Raw genomic sequence first — 18,604 nt, 5'->3', positions numbered from 1 at the left:
AGAAAGAAAGAAAAAGAAAAAGAAAAGAAAGAAAGCTTAATAATTAGAATGATTTGTTTTCACATCACTCCCATGACTTGACAAGTCAACTCCTTGACAACAGCTTTTACATGGCTTGCATGGCAGGCACCTAAAAGAGTTTATAAAAAACAATGAAATCTCAGCCTTTGATTTCTTTCTCCTCTGAACGCCAGACTTCCACTTGGGTTATCTTTTATTCTTTTGTTTTGTTTTGAGATGACTAACCTCAAACTCACTATGCATTGGAGGATGACCTTGAATGTCTGATCTCCCTCTACCTCTGCAGCTCTAAGCTACAGGCTTAAGCCGCAACGCTCAGTTTCTGCCCTGCTGAGGATAGAAGGGAAGGCTCCTGCATGCTAACTACTCACCACTTGCAGTACATCCCCAGCCAGCTGGTCCATGCTCTTGATGGTTTTTGTTTGGTTGGGTGGTTTAATTTCATTTTCTCTTTTGGGTTTTGGAGTCCAGATTTGTCTGTGTAATAGTCCTGGAACTCACTTTGTAGACCAGGTTGGCCTCAAGCCCACAGATCCACCGTCCTCCGCCTCCTGAGTGCTGGGATTAAAGGCATGCACCACCACACCCCACAGTTGTTGATTTTTAAAAAAAGATTTATTTATTTGTTTGTTTATTATACAATGTTCTGCCTGCATGTATACCTGCACACCAGAAGAGGGCACCAGATCTCATTATAGGTGGTTGTGAGTCACCATATGGTTGCTGGGAATTGAACTCAGGACCTCTGGAAGAGCAGATGGTGCTCTTAACCACTGAGCCATCTCTCCAACCCCTGATTGTTGATATTTTTAACTCAGTTTGTCTTAATTAGATATGGTATGAGTTGATACCAGTTCAGGTGACTTTCAGGAGAACTACTGCCACTGCATTTATGTAGCAGATACTAAGCAGCTCTAATTTGTGCAGAACACCTACCTAAAAAGGATATAGCTTTTCTGAGACAGAACCACAAAGGACCTTAAAATGTCTCTTGTATGGTCATTTGTTGTCATAGTTTTTATTAGCACTTTAGGTGGGTATGTGTTGTCTGTCTTTAAGAAACTTTTAACCTGGAGTGTGAGAAAGAGATGCATAGAGAGTACAGGATAGCTGAGGGGTTTTGCTTCCAGGTTCTGAGGTAGGATCTTGGGGTTATTACTTGATTGTTTGGTGTATGTAGTTTTAGTGGGTGTTTGTTTGCATTTTTGTTGTTGTTTGTTGGCTTGCTTGCTTGCTTTCCAGAGGACCTCAGGTAGCTCGGGCTATCTTTGAATTCTCAAGAACTTAGCTTTTTTTCTTTTCTTTTCTTTTCTTTTCTTTCTTTCTATTTATTTATTTATTAAGACAGGGTTTCTCTGTGTAGCCCTGGCTGTCCTGGACTTGCTTTGTAGACCAAGCTGGCCACAAACCCACAGAGATCTATCTTGCCTGGGATTAAAGACACGTGCCACCACCACCACCTGGCTAGAATTTGATCAAAGTTCATCAATCTTTGCATTTTTTTCTGTAGGACATGGAAGATTTAGAAAGATTTTTTGCAAGGCAGAAGCCCTGCTTAGTTTTAACTGTCAATTAGACACAACTTAGAGGCATCTGAGAGGAGTAAGTTGGAGAATTGCCTATATCAGATTGGCCTGTGGGGTTGTCTTGATTGTTAATTAATGTAGGAGGGCTCAGTCCACTATGGCAGTACCATCGCTAGGCAAGTGGTCCTGGACCATGTAAGAAAGCTAAATGTGAGCAAGCCAGCTAGAAAGCAGCATTCTCCGTGGTTTCTACTGTATCTTGCCGGTGAAGTGAGTACCTGGATCACAGGCGATACTGTGTGGAATAGCAAGCAAGCCTCTCTTCAAGTTCTTGCCTTTACTTCCTTCAGGGGTGGACTGTGACCTAGAATCATAAGGTGAATAAACTCCTCCTCTAGATTGCTTTTGGTTAATGTTTTATCATAGCAACAGAAATGAAACTAGAAGGTAAATGATACAAATGGCTTCATCGTGGCCCTGATGTTTCTGAAGAGGCTCTTTTTCAGCCAAATTCTCCAAACCAGCATTCAATACAAGTAGGCATAACTTCATAGAGTGTTGTTTAATCTATTAAAAGGGATTTTTTTCTTTCTTAAAAACAAAACAAAACAAAAACCCAATGCCTTTAATCCCAGCACTTGTGAGGCAGAGGCAGGTGGATCAATGTGAGTTCGAGGCCAGCCTGCTCTACAAAGCAAGTCCAGGACAGCCAAGGCTACACAGAGAAACCCTGTCTCAAAAAATCAAAAACCACCAGGGGTCCTTCTCAAACTATGGCACCAGCCAAGGACAATACGTGCAGTAAACATTGAACCCCTACCCAGATCTGGCCAATGGACAGCACATTCTCCACAATTGAGTGGAGAGCGGGAACTGATTTTCACACAAGCTCTGATGCCCCATATTTGACCACATCCTCTTGATGGGGAGGCCCGGTGGCAGTCAGGGGAAGGATAACAGGCTACCAACAAGAGACTTGACACCTTATTATCATATAGAGGGGGAGGAGGTCCCCTTCAGTCACAGACATAGGGGAGGGGAGTAAGGGGAAAATGGGAGGGAGGGAGGAATGGGAGGAAACAAGAGATGGGATCACAATTGAGATGTAATATGAATAAATTAATTTTTTAAAAAGTCAAACAAACAAACAAAACAAAACAATTTTGTATGTATGGATGTTTTGCTTACGTGTATGTCTGTACTACATATGTGCCTGGTGCCTAAAGAGGCCAGAAGAGGATATTGGATGCCTTGGAACTGGAGTCACAGATGGTTGTGAGAAACCATGTAGGTGCTGGGAATCAAACCTAAGTCCTCTGGAAGAACAGCTAGTGCTCTTAACCACCGAGCCATTCCTCTAGTCTCCCCACCCTTCCCTTTTTTGGGACAAGGTCTTATGTGTATCCCTGGCTGACCTGGAACTCAATACATAGACCAGACTGGCCTCAGATTCTCAGAGACAGGCATTTCTCTTTTGAGTCTGATGGAGTATGTATAAAAGCACCTTCTGTGAAGACTTGGCAGTTACTGCTTCCCAAACTTCTTCTTCACTCTGTCATCATAGACTATAACGATCTCTACGTTAGTTGCTTTCTTCATCTGCCCAATTCTCCCTGGAAATTGTGAAGTAATACATATATGTTAAGAAAAACAGCAGGGGCTGGAGAGGTGCTCAGCGGTTGAGAGCACTGGCTGCTCTTCCAGAGGTCTTGAGTTCAATTTCCAGCAACCACATGTCAGCTCACAACTGTCTGTAGCTCCCATTCCATAGGATCCCACACCCTCTTACAGACATGTAGGCAAAACACCAATGCAAAAATAAATAAATTTTATATATATATATATATATATATATATATATATATATATATATATATATATATATATATATAGAGAGAGAGAGAGAGAGAGAGAGAGAGAGAGAGAGAGAGAGAGAGAGAGAGAGAGAATAAAAACAGATGTAGTGGTTAGTTCCAATAATCCCAGCACTGGGCAGGCAGAAGCGGGAAGATTGCTGTGAATTCTAGGTCAACTTGGATTGCAGATGAAGCCCTTTCTCAGTAAAAACAGTGGGAAAGAGAAAAATGATGCAAGTGTTGTATTGTTGCCATTTCTTAAAATACACTCGAGAGGGAACCGCGGGAAGCATGGGAAATGGGAGCTGTGGAGCCACCTGAAGGCTTTCTGGTTCTGGGAATCAGGTCTTGGCCTCTTGCATGCTGGGTGGCCCCTACATTGAGCGTCGCTCCCACGCTGAGCCTCCTGATTCTTACTGAGCAGAAATGGTGGTGTGAGCAGAGCTGTGGCAGATAGCTACAAGGTTTCTGTGGGGAGGTTTAAGAGCTCTCTTTAAAATCATGCGTCTTAGCCAAGCACAGTGGCGCACACCTGTAATCCCAGCATGCAGGGAGGCAAAGGCAGGTGGATCTCTGTGAGTTCGAGGACAGCCTTGTCTACAAAGCAAGTTCAGGACAGCTGAGGCTACACAGAGAGACCCTGTCTTGAAAAAAATCAAAATAAATAAAATTAAACCATGTGTCTTTGTTTGTCTGTTTGTTGTAAGATAGACAGTCTCTTACTATGTAGCCCTGGCTGTCCTAGAACTTACTCTTTAGACAGGGCTGGCCTTGGACCTCATAAAGGTCTCCCTGCCCCTGCCTTCCGAGTGCTGGGATTAAGGTGTGCATCACTGCACCTGGCTCTTGTGTCTTATTTTTGTGCCCCTCCCCCACTTCCTTTCCTTTTGTAGTCTTCAAGGAGGCTGTGAGAAGCAGCAGCAATGTCTGATTTTGTGGAAAGTGAGGCTGAAGAGTCCGAGGAAGAATACAATAATGAAGGCGAGGTGGTACCTAGAGGCACCAAGAAGTTTGTGGAGGAGGAGGATGACGGTGAGGAGGCCCCAGCCTCAAGCTTCTCCCCACTGTTCCTAAGCTTTGGATAGTTGGAGTCTTGCTGATGAAAGGCTCAGGCTGAGCGCAGAAGTTCTCACACATGAGGTACCAGCTCGAGAACGTTCAGTCCTTCTTAGAAATGCATAGTGCACCGCTCTGCTGTGTCCCGGGCACAGTGCTTAGAAGATTAGGACGACAGCGTACGATGCAGCTGTTGTTTATGCTAGTGTGAGGTTACATTAGTCTGTGGGACAGTGAGCTGATAGATAGTCTCTAGGTAATGCTCCTCCCCTTCCCCTATAAATGTTTATGTGCCCCATTGTCCGGCCTTTAGGATCATCAATAGAGTAGAATTGTGAAATACCTTTAAATGGGCAAAGGGAGGTATAGCTTTCAGCAAAGGGCTGAAAGAAGGAATGTAGTTTGTAGTGTGAGGAAAATAGGCTACCGGTAGCTGTAAAGCTTCTAGCAGTGATTTGAGGAGGCAACGTCATTGGGAAGATCGTTTTTCCTAAAGGCAGATGGTGCCCTTTGCAGGGGTTGCTGCTCCAGGTCCTACACTGCACCCGTTACACAGGGCAGAGACTTAACATGGCACCTGGTCACTGGGCTCAGGGCAGGTGGACAGCTGACGTTAAGTGGGTAGTCTGCGCCACCCCCTGTTCCCACTCTCCATGCCTCAAACACACGTGTTTTCAGATGAGGAGGAGGAGGAGGAGAACCTGGATGACCAGGACGAGCGAGGCAACCTGAAAGGCTTCATCAACGACGAAGAGGAAGGGGAAGACGATGAGGGCAGTGACTCTGCCGACTCAGAAGACGACGTTGGCCACAAGAAGAGGAAGCGCCGTGAGTAGCACGCCCCTGTGTCGGCTGCGCCTGGGGTAGAGGTTGCAGCGGAGAAGAGCCGCCTCTCACCGTGGGTGCACTTTGTTCTCTTTAGCCTCTTTTGATGACCGCCTGGAAGATGATGATTTTGACCTCATTGAGGAGAATTTGGGGGTTAAAGTCAAACGAGGAGTAAGTTCTTTCCTTATCCTTTTTCCTGAGTAGTATGGGCTCACCAGGGAAAAGAGAAAGATGCCCAGTCACATAATGCTGTGAAGCCCAGATCTGAAGTCTATTAGAAAAAGATTTGTCAGTTTGTAGGATGGGCCTTGGGGCTGAATAAACATCACTCTGTGTTCTTGCCCATCTCACTTGAGAAATGTAACTGTGGTGTGAATACAGAAATGAGCCTAGATAGTAGACATCCTTACACCAGACACACAAACCCCACCCTAAAAGGCACATTTTTCTCAACACTAGCAAAAATACCGACGTGTTAAAAAAATGTCTGATGATGAAGATGATGATGAAGAATATGGCAAAGAAGAACATGAAAAGGAAGCCATTGCAGTGGAAATCTTCCAAGATGAAGAAGGGGAAGAAGGACAGGAGGCTGTAGAGGCCCCCATCGCTCCACCAGAGGAGGAGGAGGAAGATGATGAAGAGTCAGGTACGGGCAGATGCTGGGCAGGGAAGCCAACACTGCATGGCTGTTGGTCTTTCCTAGGAGCCTCCCTAATCTTCCCCCTGGGCAGAACCAGGCTTATCTGCTGACTGAGTACTAACCTGTTCCTTCTCTACCCAGATGTTGACGATTTCATTGTGGATGATGATGGACAGCCTCTGAAAAAACCCAAATGGCGGAAAAAGCTTCCCGGATATACAGATGCGTAAGTGCAGCCTGTTACCATGTGGTGTGACGACATTGAGTGGGCATGTGGTCAGGAAGGAGTCTAGGGACTTCTGCCAATTAGAATATCCCCCACTCTCATTTACTTTGTCCTGTGCCTCAAATCACCTCTGCTAGGCAGTGATTTCCAACTCCTCCAGTCTCTCTCACACACGCCAGTCCTCAGAAGATTGGTATAGTCTCCACAGGGGCATGAGTCTAGCACCCCTCCTCTGCCCTGTGCATGGCCTACCACCCTGCGTCGACAGGTTTTGTTCTAAGGGGATACTGTAGTGTCTTGGCAGTAGATGGTTCACCAAGCAGAATAAAGGACCCATGCCTGTGATGTTTGGTTTCTATCTGTGGCAGGTCTCAAAAAATAGGCTTTTTTTTTCCCCTTTTTTTAAATAATTAAAGATAGGCCTTTTGTTTTCTGCTAATAGTTTGTCTTGAAACCTCCAGGCGCCTATTTATTCTGTACTGAATGTGACTTTGCAACTGGCTTTTTCTCTTTGCTTCCTTATTCCCCTGGGGCATGCAGAGTCTGTGGGCAGGGCCTGCATTTCTCCTCTTAGGCCTGAGCGCACCCCCTCTTCCCCTCACGCAGAGCCCTGCAGGAGGCCCAGGAGATCTTCGGGGTGGACTTTGACTACGATGAGTTTGAGAAGTACAATGACTACGATGAGGAGCTGGAGGAAGACTACGAGTACGAGGATGACGAGGCGGAAGGCGAGGCGCGGGCGCGCCCCAAGAAGACGGCCAAGAAGCGTGTGAGCCGCAGGAGCATCTTTGAGATGTATGAGCCGAGTGAACTGGAAAGCAGCCACCTCACAGACCAGGACAACGAGATCCGTGCCACTGACTTGCCTGAGAGGTTCCAGGTAGGAGACACCGTGAGCAGTCCCTATCATGGGCTCGGAAACTCATGTGACCCAGGTCCAGGGGCTTTGTTTGTTTGTTTGTTTGTTTGTTTGTTTTTCAAGACAGGGTCTCTCTGTGTGTCCTTGCCTGTCCTGGACTTGTTCTGTACACCAGGCTAGCCTCAAACTCACAGAGATTTGCCTGCCTCTGCCTCCTCCAGTGCAGGGATTATGACCAGCTTAGCCTACTTATTTATTCTAGCAGTCCTGAGAATGAAGCTTTGAGCCTCATACACATATGGGTAAGAGTGCTACTGTTGGGGGCTGGAGAGATGGCTCCCAGGTTGAGAGCCCTGGCTGCTCCTCCAAAGATCCTGAGTTCAATTCCCAGCAACCACATGGTGGCTCATAACCATCTATAATGAGATCTGATGCCCTCTTCTGGTGTGCAGGCAGAACACTGTATACATAATAAATAAATCTTTTTTTAAAAAAAAGAGTACTACTGTTGAGTGGTGCCTTGGTCCTTTTTTTACTTTGTATTTTGAAGCAGAGTCTCACTAACTTAGACTGACCTTCAGCTGACTGTAGCCCAAGCAGGGCTTAAGCTTGTGCTTCTCCCTCCTTCCCTGCTTCCTGGGTCGCCAGGATTAATGGCATTCTATTTTGGGTGTTGTTGTTGTTATTATTATTATTATTATTATTATTATTACTACTACTACTACTATTATTACTACTATTATTATTATTTTTTTGTTTCATTTGTTTTTGAGACAGGCTCTCATGTAGCCCAGAGTGGCCTCAAGCTCAGTAAGTAGCCAAGGATGACCTTAAATTTCTGCTGCTCAGGCCAGGCGTGGTGGCACGTGCCTTTAATCCCATCACTCGGGAGGAGGCAGAAGCAAGTGGATTGCTGTGAGTTCAAGGCCAGCCTGGTCTACAAAGTGAGTCTAGGACAGCCAAGGCTACACAGAGAAACCATGTTTCAGGGGAAATACATTGTTTTTTTTTTTCTGCTGTTCTGGCCTCGATCTTGTCTTGAGTGCTGGGGTCACAGGCATACACCGCCACGCCAGGTTCTGTGGTGCTGAGGTTGTGTGCATGCTAGGCAGTCACTCTACAAACTGAGCTATACCCATAGCCCTAAAAGGGCGTCCTTAGCCGACCTGAAACGTGTTCGTTTCGTGTCAGAGGACACTAGAAATGTGCAGGTGAGGCCCACACCCCTGTCCAGAAGAGGACTGTTCTTTTCTAAGCAGGAGATAGGATAAAGGCTTCTCACTCTCTTCCCTGCTACAGCTCCGCTCCATCCCAGTCAAGGCTGCTGAAGATGATGAGCTAGAAGAAGAGGCTGACTGGATCTACAGAAATGCCTTTGCAACACCAACCATCTCCCTCCAGGTAGTTAGATGTTTGGGCTTGAGAGGCTGGAAAGCTGGCTAGGCAGTTAGGAGCTCTCGTCATCCTTGCACAGAACCTGGGCTTGGCTTCCACGATCCACAGCACGTTCACAACTGCCTATCACTGTAGTTCTGTGGCTCCTACTCTGACTTGTGTGGGCACCAGGCACTCACATAGTACACATGTACACATGCAGGCAAAGCATTTGTACACATAAGATAAGTGTTTAAAAAGTTCTGACATGGACCAGAAGCCAGTTGATGGAAATGAAAAGCTACTCATTCCCTGCTTGAATCTTCTGTATGCCTAGGAAAGAGTATTGTATATGTAAGAAAAATGTGCTGTTGTGACGCTCTTGTGTGGTACGACAGCAGGTAACACGAGTTACTCTTTTTGTTTTGTTTTTGCTCTTATTGTAGGACAGCTGTGATTACCTAGACCGTGGGCAGCCATCCAGTAGCTTCAGTCGGAAAGGGCCCAGCACAATTCAGAAGGTCAAAGAGGCCCTGGGCTTCATGCGAAATCAGCATTTTGAGGTAGCTCCTTGAGCTCTAGTGGAGCTATTAGTTAGGAAATGGCTGTCCTGTAGCAGAGGGGACAGCCTGCAGGCCTTTCTTCTGGATGACAGCAGTATCCTTGCTACTTTAGGTGCCTTTTATCGCCTTCTACCGAAAGGAGTACGTGGAGCCTGAGTTGCACATCAATGACCTGTGGAGGGTGTGGCAGTGGGATGAGAAGGTAACGCGGACAGAAGGCCACAGGGCGCTGAGAACTGGGCGCAGAAAAGCCTGCATCAGGGTGCTACAGCTGTGACTTCCAGAACTGCCAACCCCTCCTCCCCCAACTAGGGCTTCTGCTAAGGGGAACGGCAGACTTGGGTCTCCAGGACTGAACCCCAGTCCTCACTCCTCTCTTCCTCTGCTTTAGTGGACACAGCTGAGAATCCGAAAGGAGAACCTAACGAGGCTGTTTGAGAAGATGCAGGCTTATCAGTACGAGCAGATCTCTGCTGACCCTGACAAGCCACTCGCTGATGGCATCCGGGCTTTGGATACCACTGATATGGAGAGGTAGGATGTGTAGCGAGCCTCAGGCTAAAGGCAGGTTCTCAGGAGCGCTGTTGCTTTGCCGAATTTGTAGCATGGGGCCCCAGCCCTTAGAATCCAAATGGTCAGTACATCAACGCTGAACTTTCTGAGCTGGGTGTGGTGGCGCACACTTTTAATCCCAGTATTCAGGGCAGCAGAGGCAAAGCAAGTCCAGGACAGCCAAGGCCACATAGAAAAACCCTGTCTTGGAAAATCAAAAAACAAAAGAAAACTGGGCGTGGTAGCACACGCCTTTAATCCCAGCACTCGGGAGGCAGAGGCAGGCGGATCGCTGGTCTACAAAGTGAGGATGGCCAAGGCTACACAGAGAAACCCTGTCTCAAAAAAAAAGATAATAAGTAATAACTTTCCTGGGCTGGAGAGATGGCTCAGAGGTTAAGAGCACTGTCTGCCCTTCCAGAGGTCATGAGTTCAATTCCCAGCTACCACATGGTGGTTCGCAACCATCTGTAATGAGATCTGGTTCCTTCTAGCCTGCAGATGTACATGCCGATAGAGCACTCATATACATAAATAAATAAATCTTTTTTTTTTTTTTAAGCTTTGCTATTTACCTGTTTGTTTATTGTGACCCCCACCCCACCCCCAGGGTTTCTCTCTAAGTTGTTCTGACTGTCCTAGAACTCACTGTGTAGACCAGACTGGCCTTTAAACTCAGAGGTCCTCCTGCCCCTGCCTCTTAAGTGATGCGACTAAAGGCATGTGCCACCACATTTGGCTACAAATGAGCTTGTCACCGAGTGGTGGTCCACTGCTGTAGTCCCAGAGCTCAGGAGGCAGGGCTGAGAAGACTGAGAGCATCAGAAGTCAGGTCAGGCATGGCACCACACCTGTCACCCAGTGGCAAGTGCTGTGCCTCTGAGCCATCTTACCAGCCCTAGCACCAGGCTTTCAGATTGCACATATGTGCATTTATCCCGCGTAGAGAGTGCTACATAAGAAACAGTTTATATAAGCCGGGCGGTAGTGGCGCACGCCTTTAATCCCAGCACTCGGGAGGCAGAGGCAGGCGGATTGCTGTGAATTCGAGGCCAGCCTGGTCTACAAAGTTAGTCCAGGACAGCCAAGGCTACACAGAGAAACCCTGTCTTTTTTTTTTTTTTTAAGATTTATTATGTATACAATGCACATCAGATCACATTATAGATGGTTGTGAGCCACCATATGGTTGCTGGGAATTGAACTCATGACCTCTGGAAGAGCAGTCAGTAATCTTAACCGCTGAGCCATCTCTCCAGCCCAGAAACCCTGTCTTAAAAAGAACAAAAACAAAAAAGAAAAAGAAACAATTTATAACTGGAGCATACTTTGGGACCCTGGGTCATGTGATATCGGAGGGCAGTACTCACAAGCTGACATGTGCTTTCAGGGACTGCGAGCTTTACTAATCACATGTTGCCCTGTCTGCTGCTTTTTTGTACGGCTCTTTTCTCTTGAGACAGCCTTACTTTGCAGTCCAGGCTGACCTCAGACTCCTAACCCAGTCCATTTCTCTAGGGTGCGATTGCAGGTGTGTGCTGCCACACCTGGCCTTTATACTTTGTCTTGTAATAATTGCCACTGGCCATTTCAGTTGGACATATTTCGTATATGTGTGTGTGTATATATATATTATAGGATCTCATATTGTGCAGCCTGGCCTCAAGCTCCTAACACTCCAGCTCTCAAGTTCCAGGACACCACATCCAGCTTTCTCGTGTGTTTTTGAAGCAGGATGTTGCTGAGTGTGCCAGGCTGACCTCAGACTTGCAGCAGGCCTCTTACTTCCATCTCTAGATTTGTATTCAGGCATGCACTGTTACACAGCAGCATATATTCCTTTAAGACACCTTGGCTGTGCTTAGGCGGCAGTCTGGGATGGCTGCGCCCCTTTGTTTGCTCATCCTACTTGATCTTGCTTCCCGGGAGTTAGACATGTAGCAAAGCTTCTCCGCAGTAATGGCATCTTGCATCTCTCCCGTGCAGGCTCAAAGATGTACAGTCAATGGATGAACTGAAAGATGTCTACAACCATTTCTTACTTTACTATGGTCGTGACATCCCCAAGATGCAGAACGCCGCCAAGGCTAGCCGTAAGAAGCTGAACCGCATAAAGGACGACGGGGCCGAGGAGGGTGAGCGCTGAGACAGAAGCTCTAGTCTTGATGGCCGTGGTGGTGCCCTTGGGGCCTTCTCAGGTCCTTGGAAGCAACCAGAAACAAGAGCTGACTGCCCTCAAATTTTGTTCCCAGGAGAAGGTGAGGAAGCTGAAGATGAGGAGCAAAGGGGACCAGAGCTCAAGCAAGCCTCCCGCCGAGACATGTACACCATCTGCCAGAGTGCAGGCTTGGGTAAAAGCCATCTTCTTTGTCACCCAGGCATTGTAGCTTTGAATAAGGAAACATTTCCAGGCGTGCCCTAGTGCACAGGACCAGGAAGAATGTGTTAGTGCTCACCTGGCGCTGAACTCCATGGTCCTCAAAAACACTTGTTCCCCCAACCATCTTTATACTCACTTCCCTGTGGTTAGCTGATGTCTCTTAAATTTCTAAGGTAGTTAGAAGTCTTCTGGGGGATTAAAGTCAGGTTTTATTTGTTGTTTAAGCTCTGGTGCCCAAAACAGGTGCTGTCCCTCTGACCACTGAGCAGTCTGGTGGCTGGGTACTGCCTCACCTGTCACCCTTCTGTTTCTGTAGATGGCCTGGCCAAAAAGTTTGGACTGACACCTGAGCAATTTGGGGAGAACCTCCGTGACAGCTACCAGCGGCATGAGACAGAGCAGTTCCCTGCAGAGCCCTTGGAGCTGGCCAAAGATTATGTTTGCAGGTGGGCATGCAGCAGACGGCCAGCAGGAGGGGTGACCCAGAGGCTGAGACACCCTCATCCTGCAGCTCCACTGTTGTCCCCACAGCCAGTTCCCCACACCGGAAGCTGTGCTGGAAGGTGCCCGGTACATGGTTGCACTACAGATTGCCCGGGAGCCCCTTGTCAGACAGGTGCTGAGACAAACCTTCCAGGAGAGAGCCAAGCTAAACATAAACCCAACCAAGAAAGGCAGAAAGGTAAGCTGGGGAAAGGGCCACACTCTAAACTCTGTCTGCTTCGAACCCAAAGGCAGTCTTTTCCCCTGGGGCCAAGCCCTGCCTTCCTGCTAATGGTTTCCCTCTCTGTGTGTACAGGATGTGGATGAAGCCCACTATGCTTATTCTTTTAAGTACTTAAAGAACAAGCCTGTTAAAGAGCTAAGAGATGACCAGTTCCTCAAGATAGGCCTGGCTGAAGACGAAGGGCTGCTCACCATTGACATCAGCATAGATATGAAGGGCGTGGAAGGGTAAGCTGAGCCCGGGGCTGCAGGGAGGGTAGCCCTCAGCAGCAGGAACCCATTTCTGAGTTAAGTGAGCCGTGTTGGTTCGCTGATGAATGTCTGAGTGTCATGTTCTCGTGAAACTGCCCCCCAAACAAAACAAAAACAGACAAAAAATGGGGACCAGAATATCAGTGGAGTACTTTACAGTGTGGTTTATTTCCGTAGTGTTTTTTATGTGTGTATGTCTGTTACTACTTCCTAAGAGCAGACAGCAGCTCCGTGTGCCTCTCCTCAGGTATGGCAATGACCAGACATACTTTGAGGAGATCAAGCAGTTTTACTACCGGGATGAGTTCAGCCACCAGGTGCAGGAGTGGAACCGGCAGCGCACTATGGCCATTGAGCGAGCTCTCCAGCAGTTCCTGTATGTGCAGATGGCCAAAGAACTCAAACACAAGCTGCTGGCTGAGGCCAGGGAGAGTGTTGTAAAGGTGAGGCCCATGGCGTGCTGCCTCTGTCCTCGGAGGGTGGAGCCAGGTGTTAGCCCAAGGCCTTGCACAAGTAGGCAAGTATTCTACCACTGAGCCACACACCCCCAGCCCTAAACTCATTGTTTTCTTAATTATATTTATTCATTAATTACATGTGTGAGTGTATGCATGAACACATACATATGGAGGCCAGGGGATGCCTTTCAGAAGTGGATCCTCCCCTTCCACCATGTGGGCCCCAAGACTTGAATTCAGGTTGTCAGGACTGGCTGCAGGTGCCTTTGCCTGCTGAGACAGACTGAGATAGCCCAAGCTGACCTTCTAATCCTCCTGAGTGCTTATGGCACCGTGCCCTAGCTTTCATTCTCCGTAGGAGAGCTGAGAGTGAAGAAACCCCGTGGTTGCCTTATAACTAGAGAAAGAATGAGGGCATGCAGAGCATAGGTGAGGAACAGCACAGACTGGGCACAGGGTTTATGTCCAAGTTTTCTCCAGGCCTCTTCCCCCCCTCTGTTCATCCAAGTATTTCTTGCTTGTGTTGCTTCCTGTTCCAAAATGCAAGTATGCTTTTGTATTGCAAGCATGCGGCTGGCCAAGGACATGTGCCTCCCACGAATACGTGCGCTTACGCTTGCACTTGGACACTTGAAGCCCCGGTGACCGTGGTATCTGCTGTGTCTTTCTCTACTTTAGGCCTGTAGCCGAAAGCTCTACAACTGGTTGAGGGTGGCGCCCTACCGACCAGATCAGCAGGTAGAAGAAGATGACGACTTCATGGATGAGAACCAGGGGAAGGGCATTCGCGTCCTAGGCATTGCCTTCTCCTCTGCCAGGTACCTGCCTGCCCCGCACCACCTCTCACCTGTCTTTCACACTTGCTTTTTCCCATTCACGGTTCAGATTGCTAACTGTTGCTCTCTTCTTTCTGTGCCTGGCTGGCAGGGATCACCCTGTTTTCTGTGCCCTAGTCAATGGTGAAGGAGAAGTGACGGATTTCCTCCGCCTGCCCCATTTTACCAAACGGCGAACTGCATGGAGAGAAGAAGAGCGGGAGAAGAAGGTAAATCCAAGTGTGTACTGCGATCGGGGAGAGCAAGTGATGTAGTCTAAGCCAAGCATCAAGAAAATCCCCAGAAATAAGCTCATCACATCTTAAGTAGAAGCCAGAAGAGTAATACCTTAGGAAGTAGTAACAGACGTAGAAACATAAAAAGATTAATTCACAGCTGACCATGGTGCCGCACGCCTATAATCCCAGCACTCGGGAGGTAGACACAGGTGGATCTCTGAGTTCGAGGCCAGCCTGGACTACAAAGAGAGTTCCAGAACAGCCAGGGCTACACAGAGAAACCGTGTCTAGAAAAACCAAAAGAACAAACAAACAAGCAAACACACAAACAAACAACCCTTTAATTTAATCAGCCACACTATATAAAACTCCACTCATATTCTGGCTGCCATTTCTTTTTGTTTGCTTTTATTTGGGGGAAGGGTGGTTTTTCAAGACAGGGTTTCTCTGTGTAACCTTGGCTGTCCTGTCTACTCTATCTGTAGACCAGGCTGGTCTGGAACTCACAGAGATCTGCCTGCCTCGGCCTCCAGAGTATGAGGATCAAAGGCATGTCACTGTGCCCAGCTCTGATCCCCATTTTACTATTTTAGAATGCTCTCACCTTGGGGAGGCAGTCTCACTTCTGTAGGCAGTAGGTGGCACTCGAGTTACTAGGTGTGGTTTTCTTCTGGCATCCAGCCAGCACCCAGGCCTTTGTTTCTTCTGGATCTGCCTTGGCTGCTTCTGTTTTTACCAGCATCTGGGTCAGACTGTCCCATGAGCTGAGAGCCACTGGGGCATAGAGCCAACTTTTCCCTGCTTCTGCCCTTCAGTTAGCCCTTTTCTAAAGAAAGGTGAATTTGAATATATTGAATGTCTTTATCATTGGGATTTGGTTTTGGTTTTTTCTTTTTGACAGGGTTTCTTTGTGTAACAGAGCCCTGTCCTGGACTCATTTTGCAGACCAGGCTGGCCTCGAACTCACAGTGATCCACCTGCCTCTGCATCCTGAGTGCTGGCATTACAGGCATGTACCACCACGCCCAGCTTGGTTTTTTGTTTGTTTGTTTGTTTTTTGTAACTTTTTTTTTTTTTTTTTTTTTTTTTTTTTGGTAAAGATTTATTTATTTATTATATACACAGTGTTTTGCCTTCATGTAAACCTGCACGCCGGAAGAGGACACTAGATCTCATTATAGATGGTTGTGTGCTACCATGTGGTTGCTGGGAATCGAACTCAGGACCTCTGGGAGAACAGTCAATGCTCTTAACCACTGAGCCAACTCTCCAGCCCCCAGCTTGGTTTTTGTTTTTGTTTTTGTTTTTTTTTCAAGACAGAGTTTCTTTTTTTCCTTTCGAGACAGGCTTCCTTTGTGTAGCCTTAGCTGTCCTGGAAAACTCTGTAGATCATGCTGGCCTTGAACTCACAATGATTTGCCTGCCTCTGCCTCCCTGAGTCTCAGGAGGTAAGAATTTTGGGTCACAACAAAAGAGAAGTTTTCTGACTGTCCATCCTCTGAAATCCTTTAAGTCCATCCATTAAAGCAGAAGCAGGCTCGGCAACTGTCTTTCAGGAAACAGGTGTGATAGTGAATCCTGGGTACCAGTGTGGACAGGTCTTCTCCAGGCTTATAAAATCTTAAGAACTGGGGCTAAACACATGGCTCAGAAGTTAAGGGCACTGACTGCTTTTACAGAGAACCCAGGTTCAAATCCCAGCACCCACTTGGCAGCTCACAACCGTCTGCATCTCCAGTATCAGCTACAATGCCCACTTCTGTCCTCAGGCACACATGTGGTGCACACACATACATGTAGACAACACACACAAAATAACAATAAAAATGTTTTAACCCACCAGGCAATGGTGGCGCACACCTGTAATCTCAGCACTCAGGAGGCAGAGGCAGGTGGATCTCTGTGAGTTTGGGGCCAGCTTGCTCTACAAAGTGAGTCCAGGTCAGTCAGGACTACAAGAGAAACCCTGCCTTGGAAAAGAAAAAGAATGTTTTAACTCAGCAAATCTGCATTCAGTTTTTAAAACTGAAATGTAAATTTATAGAACAACATACATACCTGCTTATGTCATGTTCAACCATCATAATAAACTACCATAGACAGCCACATAGCCTATGCTCCTCCTCAAAAGCCAGGATGTCTCTGAGCATCCAGCCATTATCTGGTAGGAATCTGTTTATTGAAAGAATAGCTAGCTAGTTGGTGGCAACACACACCTTTGAATCCCAGCACTCGGGAGCCAGAGGCAGGCAGATCTCTGAGTTTGAGGACAGCCAGGGCCACACGAAGAAACCCTATCTTGAAAAACAACAACAAAAGGATAGGTCTGTGTCCTTTTGAAATTGTGTTTTAATTAAAACAAAACAAAAAACTGTGAGATAAGGTCTTAATATTTAGCCCTGGCTGGCTTCAAATGTATAGAGATCCACCTGCCTCTGCCTCTCAAGTGCTGGGATTAAAGATATGCTGCCATACCGAGAAAAAATAGTCTTAAAAAGAAAATCTCAGTTTGCTTGAAAACTTTCCATGCTCAGAGCTATTCAGCCTCAATTTCCTTTTAATTCAGGCTCAAGATATTGAAACCTTAAAGAAGTTTCTTGTGAATAAGAAACCTCATGTGGTCACCGTCGCAGGAGAGAACAGGTAGGGCGGGGCGTGAGGCTCTGGACAGGCTGGTGTGAAACTGTGACCCGGTCACTCGTGTTTTGTTGCTGAGTCTGGTACATGCCCAGAGCAGAGGCTTTGTGTCTGCGTGTAATGTTGGCAATCCCCAGGGTCCTCTCTGTCTTTAAAGCTCCCCACAACACCTCATTCAAGACACTATCCGTTCCTGAGGAAATCATCCTTTAACCAGAACTCCTCGTCCTTCCAGGGATGCTCAGATGCTGATTGAGGATGTGAAGCGCATAGTGCATGAGCTGGACCAAGGCCAGCAGCTCTCTTCTATTGGGGTGGAGCTGGTTGACAACGAGCTGGCCATTCTGTATATGAACAGCAAGAAATCAGAGGTAATGTGACTCCTCACCTCAAGGCTTGCCTTGTCAGAGAAAGTGCCTTCAAGCTAGAATGGTTTGGATCTCTTTTTCTTGTCACTGAGGACATCCTAAGGTTCTGTGACCTTCCTTTGGTTCTAGGCAGAGTTCCGGGATTATCCACCAGTTCTGAGACAAGCCGTCTCTCTAGCCCGGCGCATCCAAGACCCGCTGATAGAATTTGCCCAGGTGTGCAGCTCTGATGAAGACATCCTGTGTCTCAAGTTTCATCCCTTGCAGGTGAGTAGGATAGGCAAGCAGGCCAGGTGGGTGAAAAGGCACAGTAACAGGAGGCAGACGCAGGCGGATCTCTCTAAATTCCAGGCCAGCCTGGTCTACGTAGTGAGGCCAGGACGGCCAAGGCTACATAGAGAGATCCTGTCTCTTAAAACAAACAAACAACAAAAAGGCACAGTAACTTTACCTGCTACTGTATTGTAGGAGCATGTTGTGAAAGAGGAGCTGCTCGATGCCTTGTACTGTGAATTCATCAACCGGGTCAATGAGGTCGGGGTCGATGTCAACCGTGCCATTGCCCATCCTTACAGCCAGGCCTTGATCCAATATGTCTGTGGCCTGGGACCTAGAAAAGGGACCCACCTGCTGAAGGTAGGCTTGGATTGATTAGAAATAATCATTTCTTTGAGTGTCAGAGTCCAGCCTCAGGCTCCAGGGGCCAGGCCCTGCTCTTCACTACTGTACTACAGTGGCCATAAGCCATGATGGAAAACAGGAAAAACCAGGAAAGTGGAGTTCTTATTCTACTGGGAAAAAAAGGGATTTCAGAGAGAGTTCCCCCAGCATTCATAATACTGTTTTTCCTAATGTGAAAGATGCTCACTCTAGATATGTTGTGACACACTTTGAAGCCATACATAGTTACATGTTATTGTCTTTTGTTTTGGATTTCTGTTTTTTGGTTGGTTGGTTGGTTTTTCAAGACAGGGTTTCTCTGTGTAGCCTTGTCTGTTCTGTAGACCAGACTGGCATCAGACCCACAAAAATCCACCAACTTGCCTCTGGAATTAAAGGCGTGTGCCATCACTGGCTGGCCTTAATTTTGTTCTTTGAGACAGGGTTTCCTGTAGCCTAGGGTGGCCTCAAGCTTATGTTGTAGCTGAGGTTGACCTTGAACTCACATCCTTCTGCTTCAGTCTCTGCCCTCCTAGCTACGTGAGTGTGCCACCATGCCCAGGTA

General features: G+C 47.2%; 1 protein-coding gene across 1 annotated transcript in view; it reads left to right on the top strand.

The window, feature by feature from the left end:
- The window catches only part of Supt6h (SPT6 homolog, histone chaperone and transcription elongation factor), a 39,982-nt gene that overhangs the window by 9,229 nt on the left and 12,149 nt on the right, over nucleotides 1–18,604 (top strand). The window contains exons 2-23 of the mRNA XM_051158052.1: nucleotides 4,297–4,435; nucleotides 5,138–5,287; nucleotides 5,382–5,458; nucleotides 5,747–5,936; nucleotides 6,072–6,156; nucleotides 6,763–7,036; nucleotides 8,315–8,416; nucleotides 8,836–8,952; nucleotides 9,065–9,154; nucleotides 9,344–9,486; nucleotides 11,491–11,639; nucleotides 11,757–11,855; nucleotides 12,201–12,330; nucleotides 12,416–12,566; nucleotides 12,684–12,838; nucleotides 13,110–13,305; nucleotides 13,999–14,138; nucleotides 14,248–14,365; nucleotides 16,941–17,017; nucleotides 17,247–17,382; nucleotides 17,509–17,646; nucleotides 17,848–18,015. Of these exons, the coding sequence (XP_051014009.1) occupies nucleotides 4,327–4,435; nucleotides 5,138–5,287; nucleotides 5,382–5,458; nucleotides 5,747–5,936; nucleotides 6,072–6,156; nucleotides 6,763–7,036; nucleotides 8,315–8,416; nucleotides 8,836–8,952; nucleotides 9,065–9,154; nucleotides 9,344–9,486; nucleotides 11,491–11,639; nucleotides 11,757–11,855; nucleotides 12,201–12,330; nucleotides 12,416–12,566; nucleotides 12,684–12,838; nucleotides 13,110–13,305; nucleotides 13,999–14,138; nucleotides 14,248–14,365; nucleotides 16,941–17,017; nucleotides 17,247–17,382; nucleotides 17,509–17,646; nucleotides 17,848–18,015 (2,994 nt within the window). The 5' untranslated portion in view covers nucleotides 4,297–4,326. The remainder of the gene's footprint in view (nucleotides 1–4,296; nucleotides 4,436–5,137; nucleotides 5,288–5,381; nucleotides 5,459–5,746; nucleotides 5,937–6,071; nucleotides 6,157–6,762; nucleotides 7,037–8,314; nucleotides 8,417–8,835; nucleotides 8,953–9,064; nucleotides 9,155–9,343; nucleotides 9,487–11,490; nucleotides 11,640–11,756; nucleotides 11,856–12,200; nucleotides 12,331–12,415; nucleotides 12,567–12,683; nucleotides 12,839–13,109; nucleotides 13,306–13,998; nucleotides 14,139–14,247; nucleotides 14,366–16,940; nucleotides 17,018–17,246; nucleotides 17,383–17,508; nucleotides 17,647–17,847; nucleotides 18,016–18,604) is intronic.

Source organism: Acomys russatus, chromosome 16, assembly GCF_903995435.1.
Source record: "Acomys russatus chromosome 16, mAcoRus1.1, whole genome shotgun sequence".
Taxonomy (NCBI): Eukaryota; Metazoa; Chordata; class Mammalia; order Rodentia; family Muridae; genus Acomys; species Acomys russatus.
The sequence above is the reverse complement of the archived record's forward strand: the minus strand, read 5'-3'. Positions and strand labels throughout refer to the sequence as shown.